Genomic DNA, 14,361 nt, shown 5'->3' on the forward strand with positions numbered 1-14,361 from the left:
CAGAGGCTCACCGATTGCGAACAGCCCCAGTGACGTGTAATGAACAAAACAATAAATGGTCTAGAACTGAGAACGAGAAATACCTGATCCATCATCCGGTCATTCAGTGTGTGTTTATGTTCTGGGCCCAGAGCCCCCGAGGGTCTATGAAACAGTTCACAGCTCAGTTGGAAGAGATTGTAATTTATCACAAAGGGGGAGAAGCTGGCCAAGGGGGCCCAGGTCTCAAGCCCCAGATGGGAAACCAGTGGGGCAGGGTGACCGCGCTTTGGCCACATTCTCCTTCTAAAGTCGGGAGGTTGGGAGGGTCACTCACTCTCCTTGCCCCTTCTTTGTGGATTTAAAGGCCTCTGCTGCAAGCTTCGCCTTCCTGTGTTCCCCTCCTCACCACACACAAAGCAAAATTCAGCTCCTGAAAATTTGATTTGGGCTAATATTTACCTTTTGAAACATAGATTACCTAAAGGTCCCCATCTGAGCACACTGAGAGGAAAAGATGTGTGGGGGCATGGAGTCTTGGGGAGGAGGCAGGCTGGGGAGCCACTGTGGGGTTTGGGGGCGCCGAAAAGCAGCCTGCAGTACCCTGATCACTTCTGGAGTCGGGGAGACAGCCAGGGGATGGCCGTGCACCAGAAACAACCTGGGATGACATTTCCTCCAATCATCCCGGAGATCAGTTAGGAAGACTGCTTTGCTGCTGCAACTCAGCCCCTGTCCCAGCCCTCCGCTGGAACTGCTCTGACCAGTGGGACCAAGTCCTCTTAACTGCCAAATACAGGAGTTCTGAGCTCAGTGGATGATCGGCCTCCCTGCAGCATTGAATACTAGTTCCTCCTTGAAATCCTCCCTGCCCTGATTTCCTTGACTTCATTCGTCTCCTGGTTTTCTCTAACCTCTCTGCATTTGTTCCTCAGGCTCACCCACTTCCTTCTCCCAACTCTTCAACATTGATATCCCATCAGTGTTCTGTCCTTGGCTCAGAAGATGGTTCTTTTCATCTTATTCGCTTTCTTGGGGTGATCTCACCCACTTCTGTGCCTATCTGCTACCACTCTTCATGGATTTATTCACTCAGCAAATGTAATTGAACACCTACTGGGTGCTTGGCACAGTATGATTCCCAGGTCAAAGCGTGCGATCCGATTTCTCTTATAATCTCCAGACGGTACATCTAATTACCTTCAAAATGTCATATATGTATGAAATATGTGTCATTTATATTGACAGAATTATTCACAATGCAATAATAAAATAACTCTGTCTTGAGACGGGTTCAGGTGCAGATGATACACTGAGGGCATTCTCTTCGGGAAAAATTGTAAAGGAGTCAGGAGTTGGAGAACCAGTGGGGAAGGGGTCGGACGGAGCGAGGATGTGGTCTTAGTCTTCCAGAGACCGACTGGGGAGTGGGAGGCTCTGGAGCCTAATCAGAGTTGCTCTCCCTGGAGGTAGAGTCTGAGCCTTGGCACTCCTGTATGAGAGACACACTGCCCGCTCTGGGTGGCAGTGTAACCTCCCAGGTATCTCTGGGAGAAGTGGAGCCCATCGGCCAAAGGCAAGTCTCCAGAGATGGTCGCAGGTGTAAGCTGATGGCTGCCACGCTGTCGGGGCTGGGGACTGGGCAGGGTGCTCAGCAAAGGAGCCCTGGGCGGGACATCAGCCATGTCTCCTACAGCAGCTAAGACTTCCGTAGTCCAGACTGTGTGTCTGGCACCCTAAGTGCTTTCTTTGGGTGCGTTAACACACAGAACCTTTAAAATAACCCTGTAATGTGGTTACTATTATTCATGTTTTACAGTGAAGGAATGGAGGCGTAGAGGTTAGAAGTAAGTTGCTACGGTTTCTCAGTAAGCAAACAGTGGCTGGGCTTCAGACTGTGGAAGAGTGGTTCTAGATACCATGCCCTTGACTGCTGCCTCTACTTCCTCATTACTGTATTCGCCATGGGGAGTCCGGCCATGAAACGAACACAAAAATCCCTGCCCTCACTGAAGTTATTGTCTAGTGAGGGAAGATGGACAATAAATGCATAAGTGAAATGTAGGAGCCAGATGGTAATAAGTGCTAAGGAGAAAAATAAATTAGGGTAGGGAGGTAGGAGTGCTAGGTGACAGCTGTAGCTTTACCTAGGGTGGCCCAAGGACGACTTCCGTTAGGAAGCATTTTAGCAAAGATCCAAAGGGGTGGTTTCTCTGTTCTGCTCTCACCACTCCCTCTGGCTGACCCCTCTTTACTCTCCCTCCGCACAGCTGGAGGTATTCTTTCCAAACCACTTCATCATCTTTCTTCCCTGAGTGACACCCTTCAGTGGTTCCCCAGTGCCCACAGGATAAATCCAGCTTGCCTGCCACTGTATTAATATAAGACCCATCCTGATGTGGCACCTGCTTCTACCTCTGCTTCTTCTCTGGTGTCTGGGGCAAGAGTACAAATGGAAACCCACATACCCCACGTCTCAATACTGAAAGTTAATATAGCAAGCTAACTGTTAGGTAAAACATGTTCCAGCCTTCTATCTTGATAAATACATCTTCATAGCAACCCAGGAGGCCAACTTCAGATTTAGGTTTGTTGGACTACTCTGATTTCCATGCCAGGATTTGGCAGCACAGGGACACCAGCCCTGTCGGGTCCAGCACGACAAGAGTTGTGGGAAGCAAGGAGGACGGCACAAGGTTAAGAAAGACAGTAGACGAGAATAGTGTGTAAGCAGAGCCAAGGGACTGCAGCCTCAAGGACTGAGCCCCAAATCGGCCAACGCATGGCTTTTATTAGTTAGGTGTGGAAGTAAAAGAAGTAAAGCTTGTCAACCTCAAGATCTGTGAATTCCATACATTACAATGGAAACTAATTTAAGCCAATCACCCTTGCCTGCAGGCAGCTGAACAATAAGTCTCAGGATAAGTACTTCCCCAAGGGGCAAAACCTTTATGCATATGAATAGATGGAGAACGCATCATTGAATCACTTCCCCTGCAGGTTGTGGGAAGGAATGCAGCCACAGAGGCAGAGGCTCTCCTTAGCCTGGGGGAGGTGGGGGGCTGCCCCACCTCTATGAACCCCTTGGGTTCTCCTGTCGGTCCCCACTCAACTGTGCCTGGCTTGAGTTGTCCCCCCCCTCACCCCCCCGCCCCCCGTGGGGAATCATACTCGTCATTGGCTAACCAGCCATCTTTCTGGGGCCAAACAGGGAGACATGAGGTGCAAGCACAAAGGTGAAACAAAGTCCCTGAAAGGATCCATCTCACAGACTCTCCTTGCGTTAGGGGCTGGTAAGAGGAGACAGACGGGTAGGCTGCTGTGTGGCAACACAGCCCGTGGGCCATTGTCTGCCTCCCTTCTCTGTCCACTCCCCAGCTCCGTCTCCCTCTGTGGAGGGCCTCATGCATGCATGTTCTAGCCACACGCCTGCGAACAACAACCCTCTGCCACCCCTCAGGCCTAGGGGTGCTCAGACTGGTGGTGTTACTTGCCTTGGGGGATTGAACCTGGAAAACCGGTGCACATGAGCTCAGAAAATAGTCTAAGGGTGCTTTGGGCAGAGATTTTTAAGGTTGCAGGTACTAGGAGCTTGGTCTATGAGGGGGTTGGAGGTGCAGCATGGACTCTGTCTGGGCAGGTCTCGTTGGTCCTGGGGTGGGGTTGGGGGTGGAGGGGTGTGTGAGAAGAGGATCAGAGCCTGGGACAGGGCTCTTCAAAGCAGTCAGAGTAGCTGTCTGTCATCAGTCACTCTTCCTGTTACCCACGTGCCTAAACCAAAGTGAACTACTTGAACTTTCTCAATATGTCATGCTCAGTTGCTTCTGGGATTTTGTGATTTTGGCGTACAGGCTACAGAATGGAGGTCATTCACTTGGACTCCTTGTCGTCATTTCCCTCATCTCCTGTGAGCTCCCTGACCTAACTCCCTCATGGCTGACGCTTAAACCCCATGCCAATGACAGAAACACCCCACATAGTGGCGATGTGGTGGGGTGTAGTGTAATTTAGTGACCTGAGTGTGGGCTTTCCGCTCAGCAGTCCTGGTTTTGATTATTCACCTAGCCACTTGCAAGTCATGTGACCCTGCGCAGATTCTGCCTCTATTTCACCATCTCTTATATGGAGATGACCACACCAAGTTTCTAAGGCGTTGTGAGGATAAGATGAAATATCGTATTTCCAGTGTTCAGCCATGGTCCCTGGCATTCTTTTTCCTTCCCCAGCTCCACTCCGCTCCTTACTTGAAACCAAACAAAGCTCCTTGAGAGATGAGGCTGTTTCACAGAAACGTGCCAGTTAGATTAGCTGTCAGCTCCTGGCCCTCATTCCCCATCTCTGGGGTTAGCAACAACTTCCTGGAGAATATTGGTACCTGATTCCTATGTGAGTTGTCAGAAGTGATTATGTGTAACCTGCTACTGAACACCACATTTCGATGCTGGGGTAGTCAAGCTCCAGCTCTTGGCAGCAATACTCTTTCTTGTTAGGGATGGAGATTCCTCACGTCAGCACAGTTACAGGGATGGGGTAACAGGACTGGGGCCCGAGGAGCAGGGACAAGGAAGCGGGTCACCTCGAAGGCAGAGCAAGACCCACCGTTACCTTGCACTGCATGCGCCAAATGGGTCAAGCTGAACGAAAGTAAGCTCAATGAGGAAAGCCAGGAAATCCCAGTAGAAAAGTGGATAAAAGAACTGTCAGGCAAGTCAGAGGAAATACTTCCAGGCCAATAGGCTATAACTAGTAGTAATGAGAGAAATGCAAATTTAAATGGAACACAATATTTTTCCCAGAACATGGGCAGAGATTTCAGTGACCAGTGCTGATGAGGGTGCAGTAAAGGGCACGGGCACTCATGCGTTGCCAGTAGACATATAAGCTGATATGCCTTTCTGCAAAGCGGTCATGAGTGTGACTAAATACATGATGGTATAGCTAGCTATAAGACGGACTATGTGCCATTAAATGGAACAGTTCAAAGAACTTTTAGACAGGAGAAAAAACTCTGTGTAACAGGGAAGAATACCACACTCCATGGTATTGCATTGCACAGACACAAATTACACACACAAAAAAAGAAGGGAGTAGGCCAGATATTATAAATTCCTATCTTGGGCATCTCTTATATAGTTCTTTGAGTATTTTAACTTTTTGATAATCAGCAGGTCTTTCTTTTATAATGGGAAAGAAATTCTCTAATTTAAGAAAACGTCACCTTGCTTTCAGACAATAGGGCAGAGAAATTTATAGAAGTCTCTCACCACTTGTTGACTCAAGTGTCAGAGAAGGAGAAGAGGTAGCTCCTTTCCTTTGGGATGCAGAATTTGGGGGGAAATAAAAGACTCAGCCTTCTTCCTATGCTGAGTCTAGTTCTTTGTACCAACGAGAAGAAATGGGGAGTTTCCCCATCTAACTGGGAGGCCTGAGGAAACTGACTTAAGCTTGAGACATTTGCAGTCACAGGGACTGTAGTCTCTTCCCCAGGCTGTGACATTCTCATCGCTGTTGAGATTTGAGAAGGAAGCCTGAAAAGAGATTTTGTTTCCATTTGTGGCTGAAATCTTCCCATTGTGGACTTAGCCTTCAGTAGCTGGAAACGATAGATATGGGGTGGTGCACGTCTGTGGGTCATGTAACATGCACAGTGGTTTAAGCAAGTACAATCTGGGGACTGGGAAATTACGTGAAAGACCCTCAGGAAATGCTACGCCATTGTTTATATAAAAACGTGAGGTAACCGAAGTTTATTTTGAGTTATAAAATACAGTGCTAGGTGAAATAAGCCACAAAGAAGAGAAGACCTCCTAACTACCAAAACATAAAACTTTCTCCCAAACCGAGATAATTATTTTGACCTTCCTTTTTCCTTTTTGATTTTTATAAAGTCCAAGTGTTTAAATAAACTTTGCTACTTAATAAGTTACATAAAAGCATCTGGATTCACTTAGGCTGCTTGTCTTCTGGTTTTCAAGATGGCCACTGTCACTTCATCTGTCCTTGATTTTAGGAGCTTTCCTTCTTTTCCTGAATCATGTTTGTTTACACTGTGACTCTGGTCATGAAAGTACATGAGACAGTGCATGTCTCAGCCTTTCTAATCAGGACCACCCGAGGCTATCTGTGAAATCAGCATGACTCAGCAACCTGATTTTTTATAACTTGACATAAGCATACCTTTGCGTCTATGAGTAACACATCTTAAATACTGTGGTGGTAAATCTATATTAGTAATACTTTGTGTACCATCTCTTATCAATTGATAGAATCTGCCTAGAATCTTTATTGAAAGAGGTTCTTTGGTCCAGTTTGGGTTCAGTGGTGAAGTGTGCCAAGACTGCCATTGATGTGGGCATGGGGAAGGGCACCGCTCTTGCCAGGGACTTCCCATCTCAGATTTAAGGGCGACAGGATCGCTGTGGTTAGAGAGCTGGTGTTCAAATGGGGAAAACACGATTCCTCCCAGGATCAAGAGAGACAAAAATTCAATGTAAAATCAGACATAATTGTGAATAACCCCAAAAGTAAACATCCCAAGAAGTGTGAATGACCGTATTCGGAAGGCCAGTTTATTTGCTAAGTGCTAGGGGAAGGAGAATGCCCTCAGTGAGAGGGGGTGAATCTGGAAAGGTTTTCGGGCAGTGCATTTTGACTTGGATGGGAAGGTGGCCAGGAGACCTGGCATGAAGATGGAAGAGTGGTCCAGAGTAAAGGAATGCAGATTTCCGGATGCTGTTTGACTGTGTATTGAAAGTCTCCGAGTGACCGTGCCTGACCTCTGACCTTCCCACAGTGAGGACGTGTGCAAACGTGGCTTCACCGTCATCATCGACATGCGGGGCTCCAAGTGGGACCTCATCAAGCCCCTCCTCAAAACCCTGCAGGAAGCCTTTCCTGCTGAGATTCATGTGGCCCTCATCATCAAACCCGACAACTTCTGGCAGAAGCAGAAGACCAACTTTGGCAGCTCCAAATTCATCTTTGAGGTGAGCCAGACTTCTCTCTTAGCACCCACACATTTCTCAGCCCTTCTCCATCTAGCCTATGACACACATGTCTGGGACTGGTATTTCAGGATTTCTTGGCTACTGTGGCCTTACTAATTAGAGTCTGGGGAGGAAAAAGAGGATCATGAGATTGTTCCAGTCCTGTATACTGTTAGGACAATTGTTTCTGGAGGCAACTTTGTAATTTGGGTCAAATGCCTTAAAAAGAATTTATATCCTGCCTTTCAAAAGAATTTATATCCACTGACCTAGCAATTCTTCTCCTAGGAAAATATTTTTAATATACAAAGTAAACCAAAAACTTTTTGAAAATCTAATTATAATTATAAACAAATGTCTACAAGGATGGTCATTACCATGTTTTTGCAATAATATACACACATATGTGTACACATATATGTGTAAATGTCCATACACATGTATCTAGTTTGTATCCTGACTATTAATTTTGATGACATTAATACACAAATACTATGAGAGCATTAAAAACCATGTTTGGTTATATGTCAATTATAGCTCAATAAAAAGTATTTAGAAAAATAGTGTCATTGAAAAATGCTCATTGATGTATTGTTCTAAAAAGGCATTGATAAAACAATATGGGAGTATAATCTGAAATTTCCCTTTTAAGTATATATGTGGAGAAGAAGGCAGAGACAAACATGAAAATATTAGCGGTCGATTATTAGAGGTGGCTGGATTACCAGTGATTTTGATTTTCTTTGTGCTTTTCATTTTCCTTTGAGAATTATGCCTTACTTTTATACCCAGGGAAAACATGTTGTGTTTTAACGAGATTTTTTTTTAGAGGACATCTGTGTCTCCTGAGAATTTTGAATAACACATCGGATTAAATCAATGATGTAGGAGTCTTTGTTCCAGCCAAATCTGAGCTGTTCCCCTTTCTCGGGCTTGTAGCCCTCATCTGCATTGGATGGTCCTTGTACACATGTGTATGTGGGAAAGAAAGGCAGGGATGCTGTGAAACTTGCAACAACTTCGTGTTCCAGACCCTTCCCCTGCAGGACCAGGAGTGTGTGTGTATGTGTGTGTGTGTGGGGGGGTGCGTGGCCCCAATACCTGCCATCTGAGCACAACCACCCGACCACCTTAGTGAGGCAGTCTCACTCTGTGTAAGTAATACAAAAAGATTTTGACTTGGTCTAAAAACAGTCATACTCCGCCAGTATCCCAGCCAGCATGAGCACTCCTGTAGGGAAATGCTTTTTGTATTTTTGGTTTGTTTATGCAGAGGTGGTGGTGACAATAAGCCTATATATTTATGACCTGAAAAGACTGAAAATAATCTTTCCAACAAGTCCTGAAACTTTTGCTTCAGCATAACTGCCCAGCACTTCCCATCTCCCTTCACCCAAGTTAAGTAAGCTTGCCTCTGTCTCCTAAACAACAAAAAGTACAGGAGAGCTGGAGGCCTCCCCCTCAGAAGAATATTTATAAAGCTGTACCTTACAGATAGCCAATGAAATGCCTACTGCAGACGTGAGTACAGGCTTGTGCAGTAGCAGGTACTTAATGAATAATTGGTGAATATAATCAGGGGAGACCTTCTGGACGTGGTAAACTGTGAGCTGGATTTGAAGGGGGAAGTGCGCTAGAGCAGGATTGCTTGGAGTTTAGGGCAGAGTCCCTAGGGGGTCTTGTTGAATGTAGATTCTAATTCGGCGGAATAGGGATAGGTCTGAGATGCTGCATTTCTGACAAGCTCCCAGGTGGTCTTAATGCTGTTGATCCAACGGCCACACTTTGAAGAGCAGGATCTCCTGTCGTTTAGCAGAGGTTTGTGCCACGGGCTGCACATTGGAATCACCTGGGGAGCTTTTAAAAACCACCAACGCCCAAACTCCAGTCTAGGCCAGCTAAATCAGAGAACGGCAACCCGGAGTGCCTTGGCATGGGGCTGAGGCCTCCTCCCAGCTGGAGGCAGGAGGATAGACTCGGATTCTCACAGCCCAGGATCTGACCCACCTTGCTTAATCCAGCTGTGATGATGGGCCTGGGTGGGTTTTCAAGATACAGAGAACTAGACCCCCAGGCACTGGGTCTGTTTTTCCTCCCAGCGTCTCCTGCTTCTAGCATCTGAAGCACTGCTGTGGTAGACTGCGGGGGATGAGGGGAGGAAGATAAGGGCAGCCAAGACAGAAAGGCAGCCTTTCTTGGAATGGCAAATGGTGGGCAGGTAGAGAGGCTTTTTGAGCCAGTCAGCCAGTCTGTTGAAATTGCTGACCCTGGCTGATTTGTGGCTCCTGTCCAGCGAGCCACGTGCTCTCCCTTGGCTCTTTCCTAGGCAGGCTGTGGTCATTATTCTGTGGACTTAGCCGGCCTCTCCCCTTGACTTTCTCTCCTCTTGCCGACCGCTGCCTTGGTCTCACCCCCCCTCGCCCCACGTCCCTGAGTCTCCGTCTGTGTGTCTGCCCTTCCAGACGAGCATGGTGTCCGTGGAGGGCCTCACGAAGCTGGTGGACCCCTCCCAGCTGACTGAGGAGTTCGATGGCTCCCTTGACTACAACCACGAGGAGTGGATCGAGCTGCGGCTCGCCCTGGAGGAGTTCTTCAACAGCGCCGTGCACCTGCTCTCGCGCCTGGAGGACCTGCAGGAGATGCTGGCCCGGAAGGAGTTCCCCGTGGACGTGGAGGGCTCTCGGCGGCTCATTGACGAGCACACGCAGCTTAAGAAGAAGGTGCTGAAGGCCCCAGTGGAAGAGCTGGACCGGGAGGGGCAGCGGCTGCTGCAGTGTATTCGCTGCAGTGACGGCTTCTCGGGGCGTAACTGCATCCCGGGCAGCGCTGACTTCCAGAGCCTGGTGCCCAAAATCACCAGCCTCCTGGACAAGCTGCACTCCACTCGGCAGCACCTGCACCAGATGTGGCACGTACGCAAGCTCAAGCTGGACCAGTGCTTCCAGCTGCGGCTCTTCGAGCAGGACGCCGAGAAGGTAGGAGGGAAGGCAGCCCACCTGGGGCTGGGATGGTGGGGGGCATAGCTTTTTAGGGAAACTGATAGAGGCTGCTAGTCCCACTTTCTGATTAATGGTATTACTTTGTGTGGAAAGCTTTCCCCAAAATGTGCTGACTGATTTTAGCTGGCATGCATTTCAATCTTACATTTGGCCATTGATCACTGACTTCGTAAAGCTCCCCTGCTATAGTGTTTAGTATGCACCAGGCACTGTTATAAGCACCGTGGAAATTAACTCACTTTCGTCCTCTCAAGTCCTTTGAGGCAGGTATATTGTCATCATCCCATTTTACAGATGAAGAAACTGAGGCTAAATAACTTGACCAAACTAGGAAGTGCAGTGTGGCTTCAGAGTTCACGCTTTTCCCTCCCCCCGCTGTTGAAGACTGCCCGTCTCAGGACGTGCAGTGAGTGGTTCAAGCCAGCTGAGCAACAGAAATAACAATATGTTACCAGCCACAGTAACACCACACGACCTGGTGATTACTGCCATGCAGTGTACTTGACTATGACAGAGCATTGCACACGGAACCTTATTTAATCTGCACAGCTCTTTGATCCTTTGAGGTGGGTGGTGCTGTCTCTGCTGAAGCTCAAGGAAATGGGTGCTCCTTGATCTTGGGGCTACAATGTCAGACTTGATGTATGAATCCAGCTTTTCTCAGTTTGAAGTGCCGGGCTCTTCCTTCCATATCACATCTTTCTGAAGGTTTTTCCTTAGCTGCTCAGCACTTAAGCAAGACCCCATTTTTCCCAGCAGTGAATTTTCAAAGCTTCCCCCTTATCGGGGGAGAAAGTGAGGAAGAAAAATATCATATAATGCCTCTTTGCTAGGGACACAAAAGTATCTTTTCTAGGTTCTCTCCAAGCTAAAAAAGAGAGTTTGTTGTTAGATGTGCTTTAGGAGGAGTGAAATGGACTCTCCGCCTTATCCGTTTTCTGAAAATGTGTGTTTAAATGCCCCACAGTACTCAGGAATACCCTGATATCTCTTAGCAGCCTGTGGATTTTACAGACTGACTGCATCTGATGTAATGGTTTTGTGTCTTTTAAGAGCCCACATTGAAAATGTCTCTAAGTATTTTTGAGGGATGAAATCAGGGTACAAAACTATATATAATGGTGATCCCAATAGGTGTCAGAGTGGCAGCATAGGTATAACTGGAAGAAAATTCACACTATTAATCGTTTTGATTTCTAGGGGCCAGGCTTATGGTTGATTTTAATTTCTCTATGTAAATGTCACGTGCTTTCCAATCTTTTATCATTTATAATCAGAAGAAAATCAACAGATGCAATTTTTGAAGCATGCACACCCCTGTTCTGCAACAGAACTTTTGGATCTCATTTAAGCCAGTTTTTGTGAGAGACATGGAAAGGGGTTTCTCGCACATTAGCGGTTGTACAAGTTTTCCCCGACTTTTCTGAGGGCCATTTTGTGTAACCCTGACCTGCTCTGGGAGGGGCCACTTGGACTGCAGAATCCTGCTGCTGGTCACCAAGTGATGAGACATCAGGTCAGGAGCCAACTGCTCTGTGTAGCCAGAAGCAAGCTTTTTTCCTGTGGAAATGTCTGGAACATCTCCTTTTTACTTAGGGTGTCTTCTGCTCTGGGGCAAGGACTGTGCTCTGCAGCCTGGCCTGGACGCGCATTTCACTGAGCCCGGGAAAGAAAGGAGTCAGGGGACTTCTTCTGCCTGGATATGATTTATTAGAGTTTGAGGCAGTTCACAGCATCCCTGAAGCTCGAGAACATGGGAAGACTGCAGAGGGCACAGATAGTGCCTGTCTCAAAGACAAAGCAAAACACCGTACCTGAGCCCCAGAGGATGCTGGGCAGGAAAGGCTGACCTTCTAGTCAGACAGGTGCCAGGCACCCAAGCAGTCACTGCTGCCTCACAGACGTCCTCTCAATCCATGCCCGCAGGAATCACATGGTATATTATTATTCCCATTTTACAGTTGAGGAAAGGGAAGCTCAGAGAGACGAAGTGGCTGGCCCAAGAGCACAGTGCCGATTAGACAGAGCCAGAACCTTTTCTGCTCCAAAGCCCATCCAAGTTCTCACCCAATAACCCTACTGCCCTCTGCTTCTAGGACCTGTCTCGCTACCACTGAGCACTGCTTGGGAGCCCCTGAGCCCCAATCCATGCCCTGACGACTCTAGGGAGAATCTCAAATCCCACCTCCTCCTAACGCTCACTCCACAGCAGGGGCTTTCAACCTTTCTGTGCTGTGGACCCCTTCGGTCTGGAGAAGCCTGTGGTCCCCTTTTCAGAATTAGAGTTGTAAATGTACCCAATAAGATGTATGGGCTTGGAAAATAACCATTGAAATACAGTTACTGGTTTTTAAAAATACCACGTACTTCTTTAGGAACATGCTAAATAACAAGATACACTTGAAGCCTCACAACTACCATCATTTTGAAGCAGTGAAGAGCATAAATGATATTTTAGGGCCACACCCTGATGTGGTGTGACGTGACGTGTATGTGTCTGTTAATGTCACGGACATAACAGTGATGTCGTTTGTGGCTGACATGCATAATGGAGGAGAATGTTATATTTCAGTTAGCGGTTAGTGAAAATAAAGGTATTTTTTTCCCCCTATTCAAGTACACAATCCCCAAATTCGCCGCATGGATTCCTAAGTTTAGGGTCCCTGTTCTTTGGTGTGTTCATACCTTAAAAAGAAATGTGTGTGCATGCATATGTGTGCACGGAGGTGTGGTGTGTGGGCATCAAACACAAACCGGAGGGAGTGAAAGGATGATGGGAAGTGAGCAGCCCAGGCATATTTTGATACTGAGTCAGGGGTGAACCTGCCGCTCAGGCTTGACCCAGCTGCCACAGAAAATGTGCTGGGTGTGGGGCACAGGGGAAGGACAGTCCTCATAAGTTGCTTCAAGATTAATTTAATATATCTGTGCAGAACTAAGTGCCTCAGCCTTCGACTTATTTGGTGTTTTTGAAAGGGGGTGAGGAGGGTGGTGGTTTGGGGGAGGGTGGTGTGCTTGCAGATACACATCTAAACAAGGGCCTGAGGAAATAGTTACTGCGTGAGCCACGTCGGAGCCTCTTTTCTGTGGGAGGCTTGTCAGAGGTCTCTGGTTCCAGATCTGGGAAGCTCTTGGCAATCGGAGGAGTCTGGTCATCACCCAGCTTCTATTTTTGTAAGGAGGTGGGTACAGAGTCTCCCCTGGGACCCTGTGGGGTGACAGCTTGTTTCCTAGGGCTTGAATAATGGGTGGTGCTCCCCATGTACCAGCTGGCCTTGGAGAAAGAAGCCACCGCTGATCACCTTCCCTTGACCTCTGTGATGACCCCCTGCATTCATCTTGGGGGTGGTGGGGAGGGAGCCATTCTATCTCCCAGTTAAGCATTTAGGGAAGAGGAACTCTTGTGCCGATGATTCATAAAGCAGGCCACCCATTTATTTAATGAACTTCTGTTGACCAGCTGTCACGAGCCCAAAACAAGGCACTTGGATAAAGATGAGTAGGCCCGAATTTTTGCCCTGGAGTAGCAAGCTGTCATAAACGCCTATTTATTATTATTTATGTCTGTTGTGTGCACCTCACTGACCTAGGCACAGCCTCTGTGATTGGGGAGTTTTCAGAGAAGAGGGTATATTGTAGCTCGGGAATGACAGGAAAGCCTTCCTGAGCAATTTGGGGGAGGGCTGGGTAATCCAGAGGTGAAGCAAGTAACACACAATGCATCTTGCTGGGAGAGGAACAGTGCCCTGGGCCTGGTGCCCTCTGGTCTGTAACTAATGGGCCTGTCCTCCGCTGTGTCCACAGAGCACAGGCCGGGTCACTCCTCATTAGCCAGGCGCAGATTACGGCTCTTTGCAGCCCAATTTCCCAGCCAGCTGCCCCCTCAGCTGCAGTGAAGCCTGTGTGATGAAAGTGTCTGCCCTGTAATCACATCCCATTACCATACAGAAAGGAGGCCTCTGCCCCATTAGCGGGCAGTTTGTGGTATTAAGGGTCATTACCTAGACTCATTGTAGATGTCCCCTTGGAAAAGGGACGGGTAGCTGCTGCTCAGGGGACGATCCTCCCTAGTCCCCCTCCCCTCTCCTGGGTGCTGAGAATACTGTAGAATACAACAAGAAAAGACCCTGAGCTAGAAAAGTCTGCCGCCCATGCCCTGTGGGAAACCCAGCCCTGATGCCGGCCCTGTGAGCTCATCTGTGATGCCCTTCTGTGTGCTGATGCCGATGGTAAGTAGGAGAAAGTACTGAAGCTACTGCTCCACCAGTTCTGATCCGGCGAAGGCCCACCGTCTTCCAGGCTTTATCGGCAAGGAGTGCTGAGAAAGGCTGCAGTGCATACCTAGACTTAACTGGTGGAGAAACCTTTGTCTCCTTCGCTTCTAGATAAAGGAAGCT

At 47.8% G+C, this 14,361-nt stretch overlaps 1 protein-coding gene across 24 annotated transcripts in view; it reads left to right on the forward strand.

Annotated features, from left to right (window-relative positions):
- The window catches only part of KALRN (kalirin RhoGEF kinase), a 621,535-nt gene that overhangs the window by 211,125 nt on the left and 396,049 nt on the right, over positions 1-14,361 (forward strand). For all 24 annotated transcript variants that reach the window (XM_081025698.1, XM_081025722.1, XM_081025696.1 and 21 more), the window contains exons 4-5: positions 6,773-6,965; positions 9,428-9,940. In XM_081025698.1, coding sequence (XP_080881824.1) covers positions 6,773-6,965; positions 9,428-9,940 — 706 coding nt within the window. The remainder of the gene's footprint in view (positions 1-6,772; positions 6,966-9,427; positions 9,941-14,361) is intronic.

The sequence above is a fragment of the Rhinolophus hipposideros genome (assembly GCF_964194185.1).
Source record: "Rhinolophus hipposideros genome assembly, chromosome: 2".
NCBI classification, from domain to species: Eukaryota; Metazoa; Chordata; class Mammalia; order Chiroptera; family Rhinolophidae; genus Rhinolophus; species Rhinolophus hipposideros.